The 21,166-nt window shown below is 40.2% G+C and overlaps 3 protein-coding genes across 10 annotated transcripts in view; 2 read left to right on the forward strand and 1 right to left on the reverse strand.

Annotated features, from left to right (window-relative positions):
• The window catches only part of tom1l2a (target of myb1 like 2 membrane trafficking protein a), a 29,780-nt gene extending 16,707 nt beyond the window's left edge, over positions 1–13,073 (reverse strand). For 2 of the 7 annotated variants that reach the window (XM_084677029.1, XM_084677028.1), the window contains exons 1-2: positions 2,668–2,738; positions 737–828 (exon numbers count right to left, since the gene is read on the reverse strand). In XM_084677029.1, coding sequence (XP_084533155.1) covers positions 737–800 — 64 coding nt within the window. In that variant the 5' untranslated portion in view covers positions 801–828; positions 2,668–2,738. Of the gene's footprint in view, positions 1–736; positions 829–2,667; positions 2,947–13,057 lie in introns of those variants that run through there. The other 5 variants (XM_084677032.1, XM_084677027.1, XM_084677033.1 and 2 more) reach the window with 5 other exon arrangements.
• Positions 3,313–10,435, forward strand: drc3 (dynein regulatory complex subunit 3). 2 transcript variants are annotated; one of them, XM_084677035.1, is made up of 13 exons: positions 3,313–3,452; positions 3,785–3,985; positions 4,102–4,218; positions 4,377–4,543; positions 5,519–5,665; positions 6,628–6,747; positions 6,903–7,013; positions 7,141–7,317; positions 7,904–8,035; positions 8,326–8,396; positions 8,532–8,655; positions 9,686–9,817; positions 9,933–10,434. In XM_084677035.1, the coding sequence occupies exons 2-13, from the start codon at positions 3,826–3,828 to the stop codon at positions 10,044–10,046; spliced, it is 1,572 nt and encodes a 523-aa protein (XP_084533161.1). In that variant the 5' UTR covers positions 3,313–3,452; positions 3,785–3,825; the 3' UTR covers positions 10,047–10,434. The 2 variants fall into 2 exon arrangements, with proteins under 2 accessions (XP_084533161.1, XP_084533162.1); XM_084677036.1 differs by lacking the exon at positions 3,313–3,452 and adding an exon at positions 3,462–3,657 and having other exon boundaries at positions 9,933–10,435.
• A 3,075-nt stretch (positions 13,074–16,148) lies between the features above and the next one.
• gid4 (GID complex subunit 4 homolog) lies at positions 16,149–20,842 on the forward strand. Its single transcript, XM_084678229.1, has 6 exons — positions 16,149–16,575; positions 17,118–17,177; positions 17,710–17,817; positions 17,900–18,001; positions 18,085–18,215; positions 18,489–20,842. Exons 1-6 carry the CDS (start codon positions 16,345–16,347, stop codon positions 18,550–18,552), a joined length of 696 nt encoding a protein of 231 aa, XP_084534355.1. The 5' UTR covers positions 16,149–16,344; the 3' UTR covers positions 18,553–20,842.
• The last annotated feature ends 324 nt before the right edge of the window (positions 20,843–21,166 follow it).

Genomic DNA, 21,166 nt, shown 5'->3' on the forward strand with positions numbered 1-21,166 from the left:
ACCCCTCCCAACCTGGACAGGACACTCCCTGTTCCAGCTACTCCCCTCCGGCAGAAGGCTGCGGTCCATCAAGACCAATACCTCACGCCATAAGAACAGTTTCTTTTCATCTGCTACTGGCTTCTTCAACAAGGCCAAGGACTCCCACTGACATTCATTTATTTAACTGTTATAAGTCCATCTAATGGCAATTACACTACGCATAAGCAACCTTTATCTCAGTATCTGATTAGTCTCTGATTGCACTGTTGACCACTCATGCTGCTCATTCTTATATATATATTATATTTAAAATAGTTGTATTCTTAGATAGTTTAGTTCTTAGAAATAGTTGTAGTTTTACTTAATTTAAGATCTGTATATATTTATTGTTTGCACCTTCCTGCCACAGTAAATTCCGAATTCTGATTCTGACATGTAACCCCCTGCCTGCCACTTAGGTAACGATAACCCCCCAATTAAGTGCACAACAATGCAAAGCTCATCTGTGGAGCTGTCTTTCCAGCTCGCTCACTCACGCTCCCTCTTGCTCTCTCGTGTCCTCAGCAGAGAACCTGACACCTGTCCTGCTGCTGTGGTGTTGGGTACCACTGTTGCTTCCAAACTGACAGCTGCAATACAGTACAACAGTACAGTACAGGAACTCAACCAGAGAGATAATGACTGATCTAAGAGAGTTCGATTATATCTGCTGTCAAACCAGTGAAACCCTAGATGTTGCTGTCCATTGCATGACCTGAGGAGACCTTTGTAACGTGACTCGTTGGGATTTCACTTCGGTGGTGCTGTTCGGCAGCCATCTTGTATGACTTGGCACTAGACAGCTGACTAAAGGTGCAGAAAGGAGGAGAGCAGAGGAGAAGGATACACCCGGGCCAGTTAAAAGCTCTCAAGACAAGACCTAATTATTCTACAGCCATGCGATTCCATCTAATTATTTCCCCTCACATATTAGGCAAACGGATTTAGCTCATTTTGCCAAGAGCAATCATATCGGCATTTCACAAATGCTAGGCTAAATGACAAAAACATTCTGAGAGATCAGGAATTAGGTTTCAGTTTGGGAGAGTAATGTGGTGGCTTATCATACTGCTGTGAGAAACCACTAGACAATCTGTGTTTATGACAAAGGTTCACTATCCCTCAGGATTTTGTGTTATGCATAGACCAAGGCCATGCCTGTCCCTAACCTTACCGTGATCAATGCTCATTAAGACCTGGCTTACATAAATACTGTGGCTTGTGTTTCCAAAACCTAGACCAAGCCTATATCTAACAAAGAGTTAAAGATTCTGCAAGTCACTGTCCACAGTCAATGAGCTCTTTATGTGATAGCACTTGCATGCAAATCAGATGGTTTCATGATTGGAAGCAAACCAAGCCCTATTTTTTGATTTACCATTGGACTATCACAACCACAGGTACTCAACTCTCACTTTTAATTTATAAAAATAAATAAGATTGGTAACAGGGACAGAAAGAAATGTCCAGAGCCAGTGCAAAGCCGGATGCACCTGTTGAAGAACTAGGCCATACACTCAAATGATACACTTCCAAGTACATGGCCAATCAAATCAAAACATTTACAAACAGTGTTTAACAAACCCTGCGAAAACTGTCAACAGTGTCTGAAAGGAATGTTAGGCTACACAGTTTCGCAATATATCCCACTAAATATCATTAGGTCAATGCAACAGCCAAGAAATGCTACCGTGGTAGAACATTCGTCTTAAATTCATGAGAGATGGTTTAGACTGGTCTAGAAAACCTGCATTTAAAACCTGTTTAGAGATAAGACTAAGTCACTGTACAAAGACTATTTAATAATTTAGTAATTTATTTAGAGGTTTAGAGGAAGAGGTTGCTACAGCTCTGAAAAAAGAAAAGCTTTGTGAAACTTTTGGGGACAACTCTCTAGCTAGCAACATAACCCACATAATGTTAAGATCTGTAAATGATCGCAATTAGATCATATTCCCAGGTCCTGCCATTATGATAAAAAATGCTGATGTTTATTTGGTCATTTTCTGATACAGTAAAGGATGTATCATTTCAGGGAGTTGCTATAGGCTTGATTGATTCACCCTGCATGCAAAATACTAGCAAGAAAGAGACATCTATAGTTGTAAGTGTATTGTCGTAACCACAGCCCAAGTTCACATCTGAGTCATTGTCACCATTTTCACAGATGTAGCTACAGAAAAACTACATTGAAAACTGCATGCACTTCTAGAACTAAACTTTGCGTCAGTTATCTTATTAACCAATGTAGTAGGTGTTTGTCAACCCATATTGTCAAATTACATGCTATGCCATCGGAACATGAATTAGCACCTTGCTGTTACACAAAACTAGCAAGCTAACAAACTTATCCGCAAAGCTTTAGCTAACTAATGTGTTTAGTCTGGGCGTAATGTCCAGTGAATGTAAACGCTAAACGGCACATTCCAGCTAGCTGACGACGTTTGCTGGCAGTTGCACTCTGTGGCAGTGACAAGCGGTTTGAGGGGTTGCAAAAAGATGCTGATGCTGTTGCTACTGTTACTAGCGTTAACCCAACTGCTATGATTGTTTGATAACAATTGAATAACAATTGGTTAAAGTACAGCCTAACATTATGTGCCTATTAATTAAACGTATTACTCTACAGCGTAACCGTTTACTTACCTATACACTGGCCGACAGGAGTGCTGTACGGATTGCCCAGTAGGAACTCCATCTTGATGACAACAAACAATCCGCACAGAATGACAGAAACTGAAACGAAGGCGTTAAGTCCCTCCCATAGTGAACTCTATTGGCAGACATCTGCGTTAAATGTGAACGGCTGAGGTTCACGTCGATCAAAATTAACGGCAATCCATGATTTGTTCTGTAATACCCAACCCTTTCTTAGAGTAAATGAGCGCATTTACAAATTTACCGTAATTTACATTAGATATAGGCAAAAAAAATAAGATTGCATGACAATTGTTTTTCTAAATTAATAGTCGACTTTTTTGGACAACGTTGTCCAAAAAAGTCGACTATTAATTAGTTTACTTTCAATGCAGTCAGTAATCTATAATCTATTCTTTGTTTTTAAAAAAAGAGGAAATTGCATACAATTATTTGATGAATAATAATATATAATAATAATAATAATAACTAGGCCTAATGAAACAATTTAGGAATTTAGGATCTATAATCTTAACATCTTTTAAATGAATGATCCTCCAAGATGACTGTGTATTAACTTAATTGTAATCTAGTCAGGCATCGCTATATTTCTGAAGCTAATTTAAGTACGGGAATACATAATGCATTGTAATCATCATCATTTTGCAATTATCATCGGAGAAACGGTTCTCTCTGCTCGCCACAGTTGAATGCCTTGAATGCAGCTCAGACATACAAAGTTGCTAAGCAACCGTATACATGTCTTTCGGCAAAGAAGTTCTGGATGAATACAGGTAGGATGGAAGGTGGCTGTGGGGAACGTTGTTTGGTTTCCCTGTGGTTACGGAACAGCAAGACAAAAACACAGAATACTCTCGAATGATGATTGAAAACAGTCAACTTGCTAGCTATCTTGCCAGCTGGCTTAGGTCTAGTTATTTGCACCAGACCAAAGTACAGTACCAGATAGTTAGGCTAGGCTAGTTGAGACGTTGGATGGTAGGCTACTGTAGGCTACTGTACTGCACAGTATTTGTAGCCACACTCTAGTTCATCTAGCTACATTAGAATCAACAGTCACAGTTTTTCCTCTGTATCTTAGCCTTTTTTTTCTCTCTCTCCTTAGTTTAACCGTAGACAGAGTACAGCGTCAGTCACATTCACAGCATGAGTTGGCTATTTGACGCTGTGAAACTTAATGTGGTGGACGAGGAGATGCTCCAGAAGGCTGTGGAGGAGCAAGGCCCTCAAGAGCAGGCTGGGCGCATTGCTAAGGAAGAAGGCATCCACTATAATGAAGTCTGCCAGTTGAGCCTGGACTACAGAAGTAATGTTAGATTTAAATTAATGTTTTAAAATATTTTACATTATTTGTTCATTCTGGTGCACATTGTTTCTGAAAGGGCAACAAACTTACATTCACTGTTTGCTTTTTCTGCATAGACATCAGGAAGATTGACCACCTCTGGCAGTTTACGGCCCTGACTAAACTACAGCTGGAATGCAACAAGATTAGCAAGATTGAGGGACTAGAGACTCTCATTAATCTTACAATTCTTAGTAAAGAGGCTTTTATCTTCTTGTATTCATATTTTTATTTAACTGAATTTGTATTTAACTGCAGCTTATTTCTTGAATAACACTTGATCTCGGCTTCCTCCAATCTCTGTTTCTGTCTGTTTCTCTCTCTACTCTCTCTCTCTCTCACCCTCCTCCAGACCTGTCCTTTAACAATATTGAGGTGATCGAGGGGTTAGACACTCTGGTGAACCTGGAGGACTTGAGTCTGTTCAACAATCGCATCTCTGTCATACACAACATGGACACACTTCTTAACCTGAAACTTCTCTCTCTTGGAAACAACTGCTTGGCCCAGCTAGAAAATGTGAGCTACCTTGTATTAAATCCTCATCATGATTTAAATCCTTCACACATGATATACCATAGGCCTACAGTTTTTCTTTGAATGAACGTATATTTCTGTCCGCTTAATGATACCTTCTCAAATGACTTATTTGGAATGTATAAATATTTTTTTTTTCCAAAGTAGTCTTTCAGCAGGATATTAAATGACACATTATGATTATGAGGGTACAGTGCAGATAAGTAGCTCAATTTGAGGGTATTTTGATCCTTATCAGATTATCCAGTAAATAATAAAATTTGTTCATAGTCCCTCCTTTGAATGTGAGAAACACTGACGCAAATTAAATTGGCCATCATAAGGCTTAAAAAAAAGATAACATATTTTTTTTTTTTATAAAATAGAGCACCTGTAAGACTGACTATGAAAATAATGATCAATGTAAAAGGTAATGACCGAAGTTTGAGCAGTTTTTCACAGATGTTTAAAAGATTGTTGCTTAGCCAAGTTAATCGACAAATCTGAATACAATTTGACATGCTGAAGAAGCATCTAAAGACAAAAGCCCTTTAAACAAGCAGGAAATGAAGGCAACTGGAGTGCAGGACTGAAATAGCACCACTGTCAAAGATACCCTGTGTCTGATGATGACTTGGTCACAGACATTGCATGCAAAGGAAAAGCAACCAACTATTAAATAGGATTACTTTGTTTTACATACAGTAATGTCAATTTGCCCAAGGCCTTCTGGTGCCCTAAAATGGAGGATCTATGTGCTTGCTATCATTTCTAAATGGTCCATCTGATATGTATGAACATACCCTAAAATTAAAGCTGACGTCTTGATTTTAGTAACATGCCATACTAAGTGCAGAATCCTAACAGCAAAGCATGTGCCATTGTACTTGGACTTTTAGTGCTCAATGTACTGTGTACTGTACTGTATGTTAGAAGTCTATACAAAACATAACTTTTACAATGTGATGCTCTGACCAGGTGATCTACCTCAGAAAGTTCAAGAATCTCTGCTCCCTCGATCTAGCTGGGAACTTAATCTGCGAAGCAGAGAACTACAAGATCTTTGTGACTGCATATCTCTCAGATTTGGTGTACCTGGACTACAGGTTACTGGACAAGCAGACGGTTAGTGGCAACTCATTCAAAGCTTAAAAGCAAATATCTCCACTTGAATATTGCTAGATTACTTACTTACTAACCCTAACCCCTATGACCAAGCTTTGTAACCAGACTTCATATTTCAACCGTAAGCATCTCAAGCTTTTATGTATACCAGAGAATTGCAAAACTGCTGGTCACAATGTTTCACAATATGAGTCCTCTGGTAAGTAGTTTACTGATAACCATCATCAGGGAACTGAACCCACCTCTTCTGCATTATTGTCCACTACCCTGTTCTCTTCTATGAAAAGTCGTGGGCATAAGTGTCAACATGATACAATCCCCAGCACAAAACCCGATCCCACAAAGGTTACAACATTGTCTGGGAATCAAACCCAGGCCTCTCGCATGGCAGGCCAGGCTAGTCAAAGAGCCAGAGGTTTGCAGGCACCTTTGTAATTGAATTTATGTGGTTTTCAAGAGTGATTTGAATTACAAGGGTTTTATGTCCATTGGTAAAGACACATGCTGTGACATGAAAGGAGTTAGGCCAACAGGTGGAGGATGAAAGGGAATGTTTGTCTGTCCTGAGGCTTCTGATTACCCTGTGGGGCAACTTACCCTTGGGAATGGGCATTTTCTACATCCACCCAATTAAGACTTATGACCTAAGGGGGGAGTACTTGGAAAGGTCAGTTGGTGACTTAGTGCTATTGGAGCAGCTGTTTTACCTTTTTTTAAACACTTATTGTTAATAATTGTGGAGAAAAATGTATTGATTAACTGTTGTTTAGAATGACCAGATGCTGTTATGAGTCCTCCAGCTGATTGGTCACAGAGCGCTTAAGTACTTTACGGTACTGAATAAATCATTTGCATTAATCCGGCATCCTGACTTTTGAGCGTACAGTGTCTTTAGAATTCTTCAACTACACCTTACCCATTATTACGTTCTGGCTGCCACTAAACACAGTTTTCTTGTCTAGCGAGAACAAGCTTACGGAAAATACCAGAATTCTATTGAGGAGATGAAACACAATGAGACTCAGGAGCAGAAGGCTTTGGAGGCTAAGCAAAGCCTTGAGGAGGAGCTGCAGCTACACAAGGTAACTTCCATACTCCCTAGCTAGCACAGTGTCAGTGTCCCATTCTTTTGTGTGTTCAACTTGAAATGAGTGCTTTCTCCTTTTTATGTATGGAAAATACATTTATTGTTTTATGTGTATGTGTATGCATCTGTGTTTTCTTCCACTCCCTTCAGGATGCTTTTGTGGAGTTCTTGAATGGGCCATATCTGTTTGACAGTATGTATGCAGATGACCCAGAAGCAAGCAAACTGGCCTACCTTCCTGGAGTAGATGTCCTACTAGAAACATATTCTTTATGTCCATTCTCGTCACTTAAGAGGCTAAATGAATTAAACCAACATATAAATGTTTCTGTCAGGTGTGTTAGTGATGGGAAAAAACCAGTGTGAAATGTTCCTTGACTTTGTCCTTACATACAAAAGCCAGTTGGTGGTGCTGTGTGAGCAGGTGTTTGAGATTGGCTTGGCTCAGCAGGGCCGCAGGAAGAACGAGGTCAAATCCTTCTTTGGCTGCTCCAAAGAGGCTGTGTCTGACAACCAGCAGAGAGCAGCACAAGTCGCCGCTGACTTTGAGATGACCAGGCGACAGGTGAGCTCCTGCCATAAAACCATATCCATCTCTTGTGACATATTGAGTCTTCCATGAAACCAAAAAGTTTTTTTATTAAGATTATATCTGTTTAACCTGATGCTTTACACAAATTGGTACAGAACTAGTTCAGACACTGATACCGGTAATGGCTAAAAAGATCATGGGCTGATATTTGTGCGTGTGCAATTCCTTCCGATCAATTGTGACTCTGTACATGAGTATTAATTGGCTGGCAGATTAGTGGGTCACGGTTGCAGGTTTTGATGTTTAATCCTATCAGCAGAGGAATATTGACTAATCAGCTTGATGCCACCTGGGCCTCAGATGGCTTTCTGTCTCATCTCCTCATTAGCAAATAGATTACGACAGATGAAAAATGTAAACACTTAATAAGATGGGGGCTTTTTAATGAGAAAAGTTTGTCTGTGAACTCAATATTTACTGAAAGTTAAAGAGATTATCGGCAAGTGTTCAAGGTCCAATACCATTTTCAAAAAGTTTCAGTCAGTTGACCTTTTAAAGCAGAGGTCTTAACATCTCAAAATACCCAAATTATCATCCCGGTCCTCTGGGTACAATGCAGTGGATGGGAGAAATGCAGCAGGCTACAGACATGCACCTCCTGGAGGCCCAAGTGATGCACTGCAGTGAGGCGATCAGCTTGCTGTGCGACAGCCTCATGACCCTGGAGCTGCAGCTGGTGGACCAGCTGGAGGTGAGAGCAGGGCACGGTGGAGGGGATATACACACAGGATATATGATTGGAACTGGATAGTTGTGTGTTACTTCAAATCTGTTTAGGTTCAATTACATGCACCATATGGTACACTCGATAACTGATTGTGTTTCTTAGTGTTGCAAAGTCAGCAGGAAAATCCATGTTGGACATACTTTGTTGGAAGGAACAGTATTATCTAAAGACATTGAAATCTATGTTTTTAAGAAATATGTATATTAGTATATATGTATGTATTTACATTGCAATTATTTAACATCTTCTTGTAGGATATAATCAAAGACTTTGAGAGGAACATCACAGACATGGTTGCCGGGTTTGTCGAGATTGTTCAAGGAATATATCCTTTGTCCAGTTGTGGATTCCCTTCCCTCTCCATTATCAGTTCTAAAAAGGTTATGGGAACACAGTGGGACTATCTCTGTCACATGCACACAAACACAGATAGTATAGAGTTGATTTAACTCCGAAGCACTTTTGCCCAATGTCGAGACCTGGAGAACCACCACCACGAGAAGCTTTTGGAGATTGCCGTGGCAACTCTGGAGAGGGTGGCAAAGAATGAGCTGGAGGAAGACATGCCTTATGACGTGAGAATGGTGAGTGTCTGACTCAAGATGGTTACCAGAGCCTGTTTAAGGAGAGCCTTGCCACTCCCTATTAAGCCCCATTGTACCGAATTTTGCTGCAGTTCCACAAGAGTTCCACTGGGGGTGATTGCGAAAGAGTGCATGTTGAATGGGAATCTATGGAGTTAAACGGCTAAATTTTTCTCTTTCGCCTGATTGTCGTTTAGAAATTTCCAATTGGATTGTAGTTTTTGCATGTTCAACATGGATTATAGGTCGAAAGTTGAATGAACGAGTACACATTTCCTTTTGATTTCTTACAGGGTGAGTCGTTGTTGCCCATAACACGCTAGCATTCTGCTAATGAATGCTGATTGGTTAGTGAAGGACTGATACGACCAGAGCTACCACTTGATGGCATCCGAAGCGGAATCAGAATGTCAGAGCATTAGCAACATTAGCAATAACATTAGCAAGCCAAAACTATTTACAGCATGTGTATTGACAGGGAGAGCCTAACCTGTCAGCTGTGTTGTCGATGCCTTGAGAGAAAAAAGGAAGTGACCAGAGCTTGACAAATTCTAACAACCAGCAATGTGTATTTTTTTGCCTCCCCTTTTGAATTCAGAATTCAAATTACTAGACAAAAAATTATAAAAGTGGATTTTGAGGGGTATAGCTTCATAGACCTCCATTCAACATGCACTCGCTCGCAATCACCCCCAGTGGAACTCTGGTGGAACTGCAGCCAAATTCGGTACAATGAGGTTTAATAGGGAGTGGCAAGGCTCTCCTTAAACAGGCCCTGGCAGTTCTCCCTATATTAGACATTCTCTGTGGTTACTGTGCTTTTGGTGTTTGAGACCCTCCCCCCAACATTCATCTACCTGGGGTACATAGCATTGGGTTCGTCTTTGGAGTGGTTTTGCACATGACAAGGATGTTCTCCACCAGCTATGAACTCTCATAATTATTCTGTGTATTACTCCAGCAACGCTGCATAATTCTTTACGATTAATCTATCTCTCTTACAATCTTTAGTATACTGTGTGTCTTCCAGCTGTTTGTAGACAAGGACACAGTGATCAACGCAGTCAGTGCTTCTCACGATACACACCTTCTCAAGATCGACAACCGGGAAGATGAGCTAGTGACCTGCATTAACAACTGGATGGGATCTCTCATGAAATCGGTATAAAGAGGAAGACACATAGACACACACATACCAAATGACCAAAGTTTTGCTGGTAGAGAGTAGTATTTACGTATAATTTCACATTTTTACTACTGTTTGCTCATTCCTTCAGATCCAAGATGAGGAGGTCAAGAGGAATCGGAAGCGTATCTCAGAGATCCACAATTACGTAGACTATGTGAGAAATCAACTGGATGAGATGCAGCAACAACATGAACACCCCTGAAGATGCACAATCCGGACCATAATGACATCCATGATCACATTTCTGAAAAATTCTGTTTTGATGAAGAAAAAAAAAAAACTTTGTGGTATTTAATTTTGTTTTCTGATAATGCACGAGGAGAAGAAACTTTGATAGAGCCAAAGTGCTTAGAGAAGAAACTGGAAGCCAAAGTGCTTAGTTGTGTATTTAAGATTTATAAGAATTGAATTACAACCACATTCTGCCGTCTACAGTTATTTGGTGTGTGTTTTACAGAGAGTCAAGTTCATTTTATTTATCCCACTCGGGGAAATGTGTTTGTAGACAGGTATTAAAACACATTCAATCCATTATAAATACTAAATAAACAGCATACCTGACACCACACAGAGACAACAATACAGTACACTTCATGTTGAAACCCAGAAATAAGTTCTGTCAATTTATACTTGGTGCCATTCATTTATGCAAATGTGGCCTCCCAGAAGCAAAACAAACAAAATCCCCCAAAGTCTTTTTGTTCTGTGGGTGGAAACTATACCGTCTTCCTGAAGGCAACAGCTCAAACTCCCCTTGATGGGATGGTCAGTACAAGCCTGGGTCTTCCTTACGACCTGCCTAACATAAAGCTCAGAGAGCTGAACTTGGTTTTACCCCAATGACTTTACTGACCACTCTGACAAGCCTATTAAGCCTGTTCTTATTAGCCAGATTCCCAGACCACAACACAAAAGGTCAGTACTGATAGAAAAGTTCTATAAAACTTCATTCGTCTTCATTTGGTTTGCAAACCGAGGTGAAATCAGTTTCATATTTGAGAGTCAACAGACATTCATATTCGTACCTCCGTTCAGGCTCCGCGTCATATTTAGGGACCAGGGTAAAAGAGTAGACAGTCCGAATGTTTCTTCAATATCTTTGTCAAAATCAACCATACAAACTTCAAACTTGTTGCACATTCTTCTACTATTGACTGGCCAATTTGTCCAACCTTTGGTTTGGTGATTATGTTGATTATTGATGAACCCATAGCCAATAAATCAATAAAAACACATATTTTCAAGTATTTCCTCAATATCTTTGTCAAAAATTACCGCAGAAACTTCAGACCTGTTTCACATTCTTCTAATACTAACTGACCAAGTTGTCCAACCTTTGGTTTGGTGATAAAGTTGATTATTGATTAATCCATAGCCAATAAGTCAATCAAAACACAAATATTTCAGTATTTCCTCAATATCTTTATATAAAATGAACATAGAAACTTCAGAAATACTGAAATATTGGTGTTTTGATTGACTTATTATATAGGCCTTAGTGGTCCGCTAATACTGTATCTGAAGTCTCTTTCCCGAAATTCAGCCATGGTGCAGAATTATAGCCACTGTAGGGCTGTTTTGGCAGCCCCTTTGTCACTGGTCACCCAGACACTCGTCTGGGACAGTTGTTGATTTGCATGAATGCTAAAATGACAATCACACCTTGATGACACACCTCTGGAGAGGTGGTCTCAAGATTTGAAGAGGAAGGTGGACAGAGGAAGACTCTGAAATTATCATTAAAAGTTGTGTTCTTGAATATAAGGTTCTAAACAGCTTTAAATGTCATGTTTGATATGCTTTTGTTTCTTATTTTGTGTGTTACATTCTAGTAATAATTTTAACACTGTAACATGTACATGTACAGGGTTTACAGAGTTTGTGCCTGCAGCAGACCAACATGTGTTTAACATATTCCCCTTGTCTTGCAAGGGCACCACTTAGTCTACTGCAGCCTTGATTAATGATCCAATTTGAATTTGTATGCGTTCGACAAATTTTCTGTCACATGACCGGTGTCCCCATTTGAGTCAGGTTTGGGTGTATATAGGAAGAAGTTTTTACCAATCACTTCGAGTTCTGTTTACGATACAGCTCCGGTGCGTTAGGCGCCTATAGTCCTCATTGTGAATACCTTTGTTAACCATTGCTCTGAAGGTATGTTTTGTACTTGATGATATTTCATTATCATTGTATTGATTATCTTGCTATTTAGATAATAAACTATTAATGTGTGCATTTTAAAGTTACTTGTTCTCCTTGAAACGTATCTATCAAGCTACGGCGGTGAAAACTTTGATCTAGTCTGGTTGATGCGGCTAACTGATTATAAACATAGACTTTTGGAGTAGGTTTTAACTTAAGGCCTCTGAGTCACTTACAGTGGATCTCCACGCTCCGAAGGAATTTACCGGAGCCTCTGAGTGATCGATTACATATCCTACTAGGTCTACTATGGTTAAAATCCATATTATAGTAGAGATAAACGACTGTTTAGTGAACACGCATACTTTAGGGTCGGTGCTCTGATCAAGCAGACGATTTTTACCTACGTCAGAGTTTCATGTCATTAAGTGTTTAGCGCTCAAGGTTACAGGTAACGCACTTGTGCACATTGTCAAAAATTGGAGTCAGATATTAACGAGTCAATTATCTCCCTGAGAATCTAACCAAAGGTGACTTGTGGTTCCCAAGCCAGGGACAAACACCAAGCGCGTCTCTGGCCTTTCGATTCACAGCCACTACACCACTACAAGTAGTCCCACAACAGCTTTCCTCGAACGAGCTGTTTCTGTGTCTGTAGCTTAAAATGCTAATGAGCAGGAGAGGGGCGGCAACATGCGCTAATGTTTACAACGGATGTATCGCAATGGCTCGTAGGCCCCGTTGCTGTAAGATGCCTCGAATTTAGCCATTTTCATCTGATCACCCTGGTTTGCAGAGGTGCATAATTTCAATGAGGGGAAAGGCGGATATCGCGCACGCCATAACACCAACAGCAGAACGGTTATCCAAATAACAAAGAAGTGTACAACACTCGCGTTACAGCGTTTGAATTCACACACACACTTGATTCCATTTGCATTTATCTTTACGTTAGCAACAGTAACTCAGCTGTTGGCTGCAGAGCTAATGTTACAGCCACATTCTAATAGCAAGCTAGGTAACCATATACAGTAAAGCAACAAAATGACATAGCTTTAGTTAACTTACTTGTCCAAGGTTTGTAGCTTGACCAAGGAGATTTAGTAATGATCCAGAATTTAATTTCAGCAAGGCCAGCTTTGTGTTGGCTCAAGTTGAGGAAACAGAAGTGGCTGAAATGTTTGGCGCAGACATTTGGGAAGCTACTTTGGGAAGTTGTGTCGGCGCTTTTCCAGCGAAAATAAAATTGAGATATTGGTTGTGCAGAGGCTTGGATGAAGGAATTAAATAAAGACTTGTGCTTGCATTTGTACATCCAAGCACTGAGCAACTGTTGTGCTTAGTTTGTTTGCTCGCCATAATGTCTCTCCAGGAAAAACCGATATCGCACTTGCCATTGCGCGGTGGTAGCTCAGTTTCTCATGGGCGGGCCAGATGATCTGGGCGGGCAAACCAGAGAGAGGGGAGGTAACCTTTCTCGTATCTACGTCACTTGGAGGAGATTTTCAAACAGAGCGTTTGAGCCTTCATTTTGTCAAAGGCGGAGAAGAACACCCAGGCCTTTGTTTAGACCTATCGAAAATTCTAGCCACTGGGGGACCAAAGGCAGGCTAGGGGAACTCATATTAATGTTAAAAAACCCTCATAAAATGAAGTTTTCATGTCATGTCACCTTTAAGCAAGGGGAGTTTCTGTAGCCTGCATTGTGCGCAACACGCTTTGTGCGCAACAGCTTGGAAGAAGGGATATGAACAGGGGCCTGTGCCCCAGTACTGTTTTATGTCCAACAACGCCACTGACTTAACAGTTAATGCTTGACAACTAGCAACTTTCACTCTGATAGAACTACAACAAATGGTTTAAGAAACATGTATATAGTTAGTTCATATTTTCTTAAAATACTGGGATATTAGACTATGGCAAAATCACAGACAATTTTGGAATCCCTGCCAGACGCAATTTTTAGGTCTCGAAAAGAGGACGTCTGGTCATCCAAATTTTATATAGCCAGCTTTACTTAAAGTTTATTGTAAGATATAGCAGATTCGAAATGCACATCTGATTAGAGCTAGCAACAATGAATTGCAGATTAAGGGGTCCCTTATCGTCCAGCTAGCTGTCGACGCTCGGCAGGAATTTCAGGTCCACTCACTAAAAACAAACTTGACCCTCTCACAACATATTGCATAATAAAAAAAATTATCGAATGCAATTGTTTGCCTTCTATATTCTGTTCTATTTACCAAACTCCTTTATTGTCTTAAATTGAGCTGGTGTGAGCTACAGTATGGTAGCAATAGCATAGCCATTTCTAGCTCTGCCTCACAATATTGCTGCCTAGTGTTGATGCCTAGTGAGTTGATGTAATACATAAATGTTCATCAAGTATCAGACATATACATTATACACCAGTAACCAAATTATATTTTGTGTTAATATACGGAAAATGACAGTAAATCAAGATGCTGCTACTGTCTGTTCCGTTGAAAACTATTCAAACAGGTTGCCAGCAGTGTTTTTTGGGGGGAGCTACTTGAACCAAGTGATCACGTGTCGGCGAGATCAAAGAGTGTCATAGCTGTCTTTTTATATGGCTCTGGCGTCTGGCCCATTGGTTGCGAATCGTCGCTCGCGCGTCATTATGCTATGTTCACATTGTGCAGTCGCGACTCGCTTTCCATGTGAAATCAATGGAATGCTTCACTTCATCGCGCTGTTGTTCTGTTAATTGACAGCCTGTCACTCACGCACTGTGCTTGTAAACTATTTTCGTTCGCACATACCTATTTTTAGGGGCAAATGCGAGTGAAATGCTCGCTGTAGGCTGCCCAGGATGACAAACCTGAAGGAAAAGAGACCCCCCCCCCCCCACACACACACACACACACCACAACTAACAGACATACGGACACAGAACCACACTGGAGCAGTAGCAATCACTGGGGACTTAACAATCACCAAACCAAAGGTTGGACAACTTGGTCAGCTAGGAGTAGAAGAATGTGAAACAAGTCTGAAGTTTCTATGTTCATTTTTAACAAAGATATTGATTAAATATTGAAATATTGGTGTTTTATTGATTTATTGGCTATGGGTCAATCAATAATCAACTTTATCACCAAACCAAAGCTTGGTCAAATTCGTCTGCTAATATTAGAAGAATGTGCAACAAGTTTGAAGTTTCTATGTTCATTTTTGACAAAGATATTGATGAAATGCTGAAATATTGGTGTTTTTATTGATTTATTGGCTATGGGTTAATCAATAATCAACTTTATCACCAAACCAAAGCTTTGGACAAATTAATCTGCTAATATTAGAAGAATGTGCAACCAGTTTGAAGTTTCTATGTTCATTTTTATGTTCATTTTATTTTTAAGATATTGAGGAAATACTTGAACATGTGTGTTTTTATTGATTTATTGGCTATGGCCCTGGTTAATCAATAATCGTCTTGATCACCAAACCAAAGGTTGGACAACTTGTTCTGAGAGTATTAAAATAATTTGAAACAAGTTTGGAGTTTCTGTTGTCATTTTTGACAAAGATATTGATGAAATACTGGAAAATGTGTGTTTTTATTGATTTATTGGCTATGGGTTAATCAATAATCAACATTATCACCAAAGCAAAGGTTGGAAAAATTGGCCAGTCAATAGGGCCTAGTAGAAGAATGTGCAACAAGTTTGAAGTTTGTATGGTCGATTTTGACAAAGATATTGAAGAAACATTCGGACTGTCTACTCTTTTACCATGGTCCCTAAATATGACGCGGAGCCTGGACGAAAGTATATGAATGTCTTTTGAATCTAAAATATGAAACTCATATCACCTCGGTTTAAAAGAGTGCAAATGATTGTGAGTGAAAAGACCAGTTATTAGTCTTCAATCTCTCTATGCAACGTTACAACACGTTTGTTTCGTCTGTCACATTCAAGTACAATCAAACTTGAAAACATGACCTAAAAAATACTGGTGAACTCCATTCACTGAAGGAATGTTCATCATGGATTCCTTTTTCCCGTAGCGTAATAGCCTACTTCTGTTCAAGCCCTCTTTGGTACGTTGGGTTGGCAAATGAGCGAATACATGTCCCAAAATACATTTCGGTAAAGTAGCCAATAAGATTCTAATTCAAAATACATGTGTGTAACTTTAACCAATAGAATCAAATTATGCTGATTTCTGTTGCACCGTTGCAGTTTTCCAATTTCCACTAGTTTAGAAACCATCAGCCGTCGTCAGCGTTTCAACTAGGCAAAGCAAGCCTGGTACCGGGGTGGACCAGTTTTTTAACTGGCGGACCGCTGGGTCAGTAACCCCTCTTTCTCCAACTGTTTTCTGACTGAAGGTTCATGACTGTTGCGGTCGGTGACACTGACGCGCTAGCGCTCATCATGCCGGTCCGTACGGAGTGCTGCGGCAGCCCAGTTGCGGCCCGTCTATCCTCGGCCTCACTTATCCCTCCGCCGCCGATTAACACGCAACAGCCGGGCGTGACTACTTCGCTCCTGTACAGTGGCTCACAGTTTCGGGGACATCAGAAGAGCAAAGGAAATTCATATGACGTTGACGTCGTTTTACAGGTGAAGTGCGGACTGTACTGCCACATTCATGCAGCACTACAGTAGTTGATCAACAAAATGTTCATTTCCTATGACCAATGTTTTACATTTTTGTATTACCAGGTACCTGGCAGTAGGTTAGCCTAACGCTAGTCAGCATGGAAGTAGCATTGCAGAGCTTACCATGTATGGATGACACATTAGAACTCAGCATTTGAGACCCGTTGGCATACCGTAGCAAATGCCACCACTGACACTGTGACCTGATTTAGAAAGCAAGTCTGGTGAACTACCTAGCCTTTTCAAACACTTGATAAACGAATATGCAAGCTATCTGACTGGCATTGCTTTTCGTTTAGGCTATCTGGTGATGTAAACAATCGCGTCTCCTAACCGTTAAACTGACATAACCTATGTTTGCAGATTTAGTCCTAATGTGACTGACAGACCTTTAACTGCATTACTTATTAATAAAACACACAAAATGTAAGTTTATTCTTTAAAGCCGATGTTTCTGAAACAGACTTTTGTGCATGACAATTAACATTGTGTTTAACTCACAGCACGTGACAATGGAGGACTCCTATCTGTGTGGATACTTGAAGATCAAAGGCCTAACAGAGGTAAAGATGATTAAAACGGGGTTCCCACTTCAGGCATGAATTTGTTATCATAGCTTGATGGGCGCTGGTAGTCAATTGTCAGAGAACATGTAGGCTAAGTTACATAGTGTACGTAACTATAAATTGCACATCACAAAATAACAGTTGTAAGGAAGCACACAAGTCCTTCTGTACAAGAAAAAAGTTTTAGCCTAATCATGTTAACAACAAGCTATTACCACTGTAACAAACATTATGAGCTCTTCCATACAACTTCCTACACAAACACAGTTTGACCAGCCCACTATCATATTGTTTGCAACCTGGATACTCTCCTCAGATACTGTGCTGTAGTCCCTATCCTCCATGAGAAAGATGTTAATCCATGTGTAACAGGCGCTGGGTCAGCTCTAATTTAGCTTGGCATATTTCATAGTAACAAGTAGCTGGGGTTAAACAGTATTGTAATTGGGAGTGTTTCTGAATTGTCGGTTTTTTGTTTGGATATTGGTTTGCTCTCTCTCTTCATATTTTCTCTTTCTCTTCCGCACAGGAGTATCCTACTCTCACCACGTTCTTCGCCGGTGAAATAATAAGCAGAAAGAGGCCTTTTTTAACTAGAAAGTGGGACGCTGATGAGGATGTTGACCGGAAACACTGGGTAGGTATACTGAAAGGCTTGGAAGTGTCCAGATTCTGTCTGCTCATTGTTACCAATGGAGTTGTTTTTTCTGTTTTGCCAGGGCAAATTTCAGGCTTTCTACCAGTACTCAAAAAGCTTCAACTCGGACGACTTTGACTACGAAGGGCTGAAGAACAGTGACTTTGTCTTCATGAGGTGGAAGGTACAGGGGAACATTTGCTGAGTGTCTCGCTCTGTCTCTGTAATTGTTTACCTTTGACTTCACCCAGTGTCTCTGGCCTACAGGAGCAGTTCCTAGTACCGGACCATACCATCAAAGACATCAGTGGAGCCTCTTTTGCTGGCTTCTACTACATCTGCTTCCAGAAGTCTACAGCTACTATAGAGGGCTACTACTACCACAGGAGCTCCGAATGGTAGCTAGCTACACTACTACTGATGCTAGTACTGCTGCTACTGCTGCTACAACTACTGCTACTATTGGTAGCATTACACTACAGCTGCTGTTTCTTTATTGCATCTGTTACCACTGTTCCTAATCCAACATTTTAACTACAACTAATGTGCAATATGCTAAATAGCTATGAGATATTCTGAATGAGCAGTTGAAGAATTCCTCTTGTTTGAATTTAACCCCAATGTTGTGTTTTCTACACTGATCTTTCCCTCTTCCCTCTTGTTTCTCCCAGGTACCAGTCGTTAAACCTCACCCATCTCCCTGAACACAGTATGCCTATCTATGAATTCCGGTGACACCCAAACCCTTGGGACTACTGGATAGGACAGGTTGATTGGCACTGCCCTATAGACACATGGAGGAAGGAGGTCAACTATCCAGGCATGCCAAGGGGGGATGTACCAGTCTGGTCTGTTGATTGGCGAGAGAGACACGCACACAGATGGGCAGGCGGATGGAAATGCGTGGTGAGATCAAGGATGTGGTTGCTGACAGAAAGGCACATATCCCAGTTTGCCGCAATCTGGATGTTGCATCAACTGGGATACAAAGCAACGTGACTTTGTTCATTTTTCCCTATTTTTCTAAGGACAGATCTTAAGAAATCCTCTTGTCAGCCTCTTTTCGACTGCTCTTTTCTTTCAGTTTGGGATAGTCAGAATGTTAACTGCCAATGTTTTTAGTTTTTTTGTCTTGCCTTGTGGGTATGGGTTGTTGGGTCATTGGAGCAGTATCTGTAGAGGAGAGAAATATATCGAAAGATTGGAATTTCTTTTGAGTTTTATGTTAATATACTTTGAAGACATTGCAATGAGGCTTAATTGAGTGTGATGTAGCCTGAGGGTGAACTAAGGATGTTGATGACCCTCTGTTAGAAGGTCACATGAATAATATTGACACGGGTGACCTTTTGCAGGTGTTCCACAAAAGCAATTGACTCTTTGGGTTTGATACATGAGTTGGCCAGCGATGATTGTCGTTTGCTATCGATTTATGAACCTTACATTGTGGTCAGGCTGTTGCCTGTTAGTTAGAGAGGTTGCTAGCTAGTGTGGGAGTTCGAGAGATACTGTTGAAGCAGTCAGGGCATCGGCAATGCCGATGTCTGTGTTGGCTGTGTCCGAAGGGTGAAGCATTAGCTATATTGTTGAAGCAAATTCTTCTGACTGTAATAGGACCCATGCATAGTGTATATTAGTGTGTATTTTCAAGCTGCTAATGTAATTAAAAGAAAAAAGCCTCTCCTACCTATCGCCTCAAGCGAACAGCTAAACGCTTTAACATTGCTTATCTCATTGTTCTATGCAAGTACACAATGGCTGCCGGTTAATAATCCAGTGGCACAAAAAAACGTTCCATTTTTATTTTCAGAGATGATTTTTAAAATATTATGATGAGTGATCACACAAACAGAGATTATTTATTGACAGTAAATGTTGTTGATTTGTATACATGAATATACATACCTTTAAAGATGGAAATAAAAAAGCTATTTTGTTAATTTTTATCCACCAGCTTTTGAAACAAAATACTCAGTTGTCCTCTGCAGTGGCCCTGAATTTTAGTGAAACTTTATTTATCAGGCAGCTTCATTCGAATTAAATTCTTATGATGGCCTGACATTGGAATGCGAGTGTGAACTATTTGGTCATGAGGTTCCTTGTCATTTCTAAATCTGCAAATGTTATGATGTGTGCACTGCATAGCCTACAACCTTCCCAGAACTTCTCATTATACCAATGCACAAGAGGCCCTAAAGGATCAGTTTGGTCGTCTCCATCAATCTAAAAATGACCAGAAAGGTCTTCAAGACATTCACCTTTTCATGTGTGAAGAGATGTGTTTTTTTGTGAGTAAGGAAAACCCTAGCTGCCTTAAATGTAAAATGTTTTACAAAGCACCATTACAGTATAATTTTCTTTTTCTATTTGAGAGGTTGGCTCTCGAGTGTGGAAACCTGTTTGTGTGATAAGGGAGAATTACGTCTTGGAGGGAATACTCTGGCCTGGTAAACCATCCTGATCTCTACAGCAAACATTCTGTTTCACTCCATAGGTCTGTCTGGAATTTGACATCACAGCATTTTTGCTTTAGATCACGGCAAGTTGACTGGAGGTTGGTCCGTGTTTAGCTTCATGTTTGCAAATCCCACTGGTGACGCCCCATGGTTCAGTGAAACGAAAAAGGAGATTGGTTTGTCATAGACCTGACATCAGCAATTCAGGAAGTCTGGAATGGTTTAAAGTTGTGAAATATGAAGCAGAACTACTAAGCCTACTTCAGTAGTCTTATTAGTAGTATTTCATGCAAGGTGTCCTTGCTGACCTGTGTAATGCTTGGCATATGGATATAGGCTGTATGACTAAATACAGTGTATGACACATTTGGAAATTGCTGCTTTAGACAGTATTGCTCAAAAGTTATTTTAAGTGACAAATGTTATCAGGTTTGGAGATTCATTACAAACTGAACTGCCGACTTTGATCATGTACTTCTTCTGACCAAACAAAGAATGCATGTAAAATTTGACAAGACAGTGTTTGCTTAAGAGAAATATTTGAGATTGTGAATAAAGTTTGAATAATATATGCTTGGCAATGTGCAGTTATCATTCAAAGATATGATGCAAACCATATCACAATCATTATTTCAAAACATTTTTTAGCCTTTCCTGGCTTTTTTTAAACCAAAACACAGTTGGAGAGACATGAAAGCAGTGAGAAGAGAAGACATGCAGGAAATGAAATGGCTTGGGCCAGAATCATACCCAGGCCCCTGTGTTACAGCCTCTCCCTAAATGGTATGTGCTCTACCTGGTGAGCCACCGGAGTAACCCTATTAACCCTAACCCCACAAACCATCATTTAAGGAGTTAAGAAACAAAAAGTATGAAACAAAAACTTCTATTAC

This window comes from Hypomesus nipponensis, chromosome 17 (assembly GCF_054491055.1).
Source record: "Hypomesus nipponensis isolate SF chromosome 17, ASM5449105v1, whole genome shotgun sequence".
NCBI classification, from domain to species: Eukaryota; Metazoa; Chordata; class Actinopteri; order Osmeriformes; family Osmeridae; genus Hypomesus; species Hypomesus nipponensis.

Excerpts from the sequence above, each read along its gene's own strand:
- drc3 (XM_084677035.1), top strand. The coding sequence starts at position 3,826 with ATGAGTTGGCTATTTGACGCTGTGAAACTTAATGTGGTGGACGAGGAG. Across the intron at positions 8,036-8,325 it reads AGCTGGTGGACCAGCTGGAG|GATATAATCAAAGACTTTGA; the intron begins GTGAGAGCAGGG and ends ATCTTCTTGTAG. Across the intron at positions 8,656-9,685 it reads TGCCTTATGACGTGAGAATG|CTGTTTGTAGACAAGGACAC; the intron begins GTGAGTGTCTGA and ends TGTGTCTTCCAG.
- gid4 (XM_084678229.1), top strand. The coding sequence starts at position 16,345 with ATGACTGTTGCGGTCGGTGACACTGACGCGCTAGCGCTCATCATGCCG. Across the intron at positions 17,818-17,899 it reads ATGTTGACCGGAAACACTGG|GGCAAATTTCAGGCTTTCTA; the intron begins GTAGGTATACTG and ends CTGTTTTGCCAG. Across the intron at positions 18,002-18,084 it reads TTGTCTTCATGAGGTGGAAG|GAGCAGTTCCTAGTACCGGA; the intron begins GTACAGGGGAAC and ends TCTGGCCTACAG.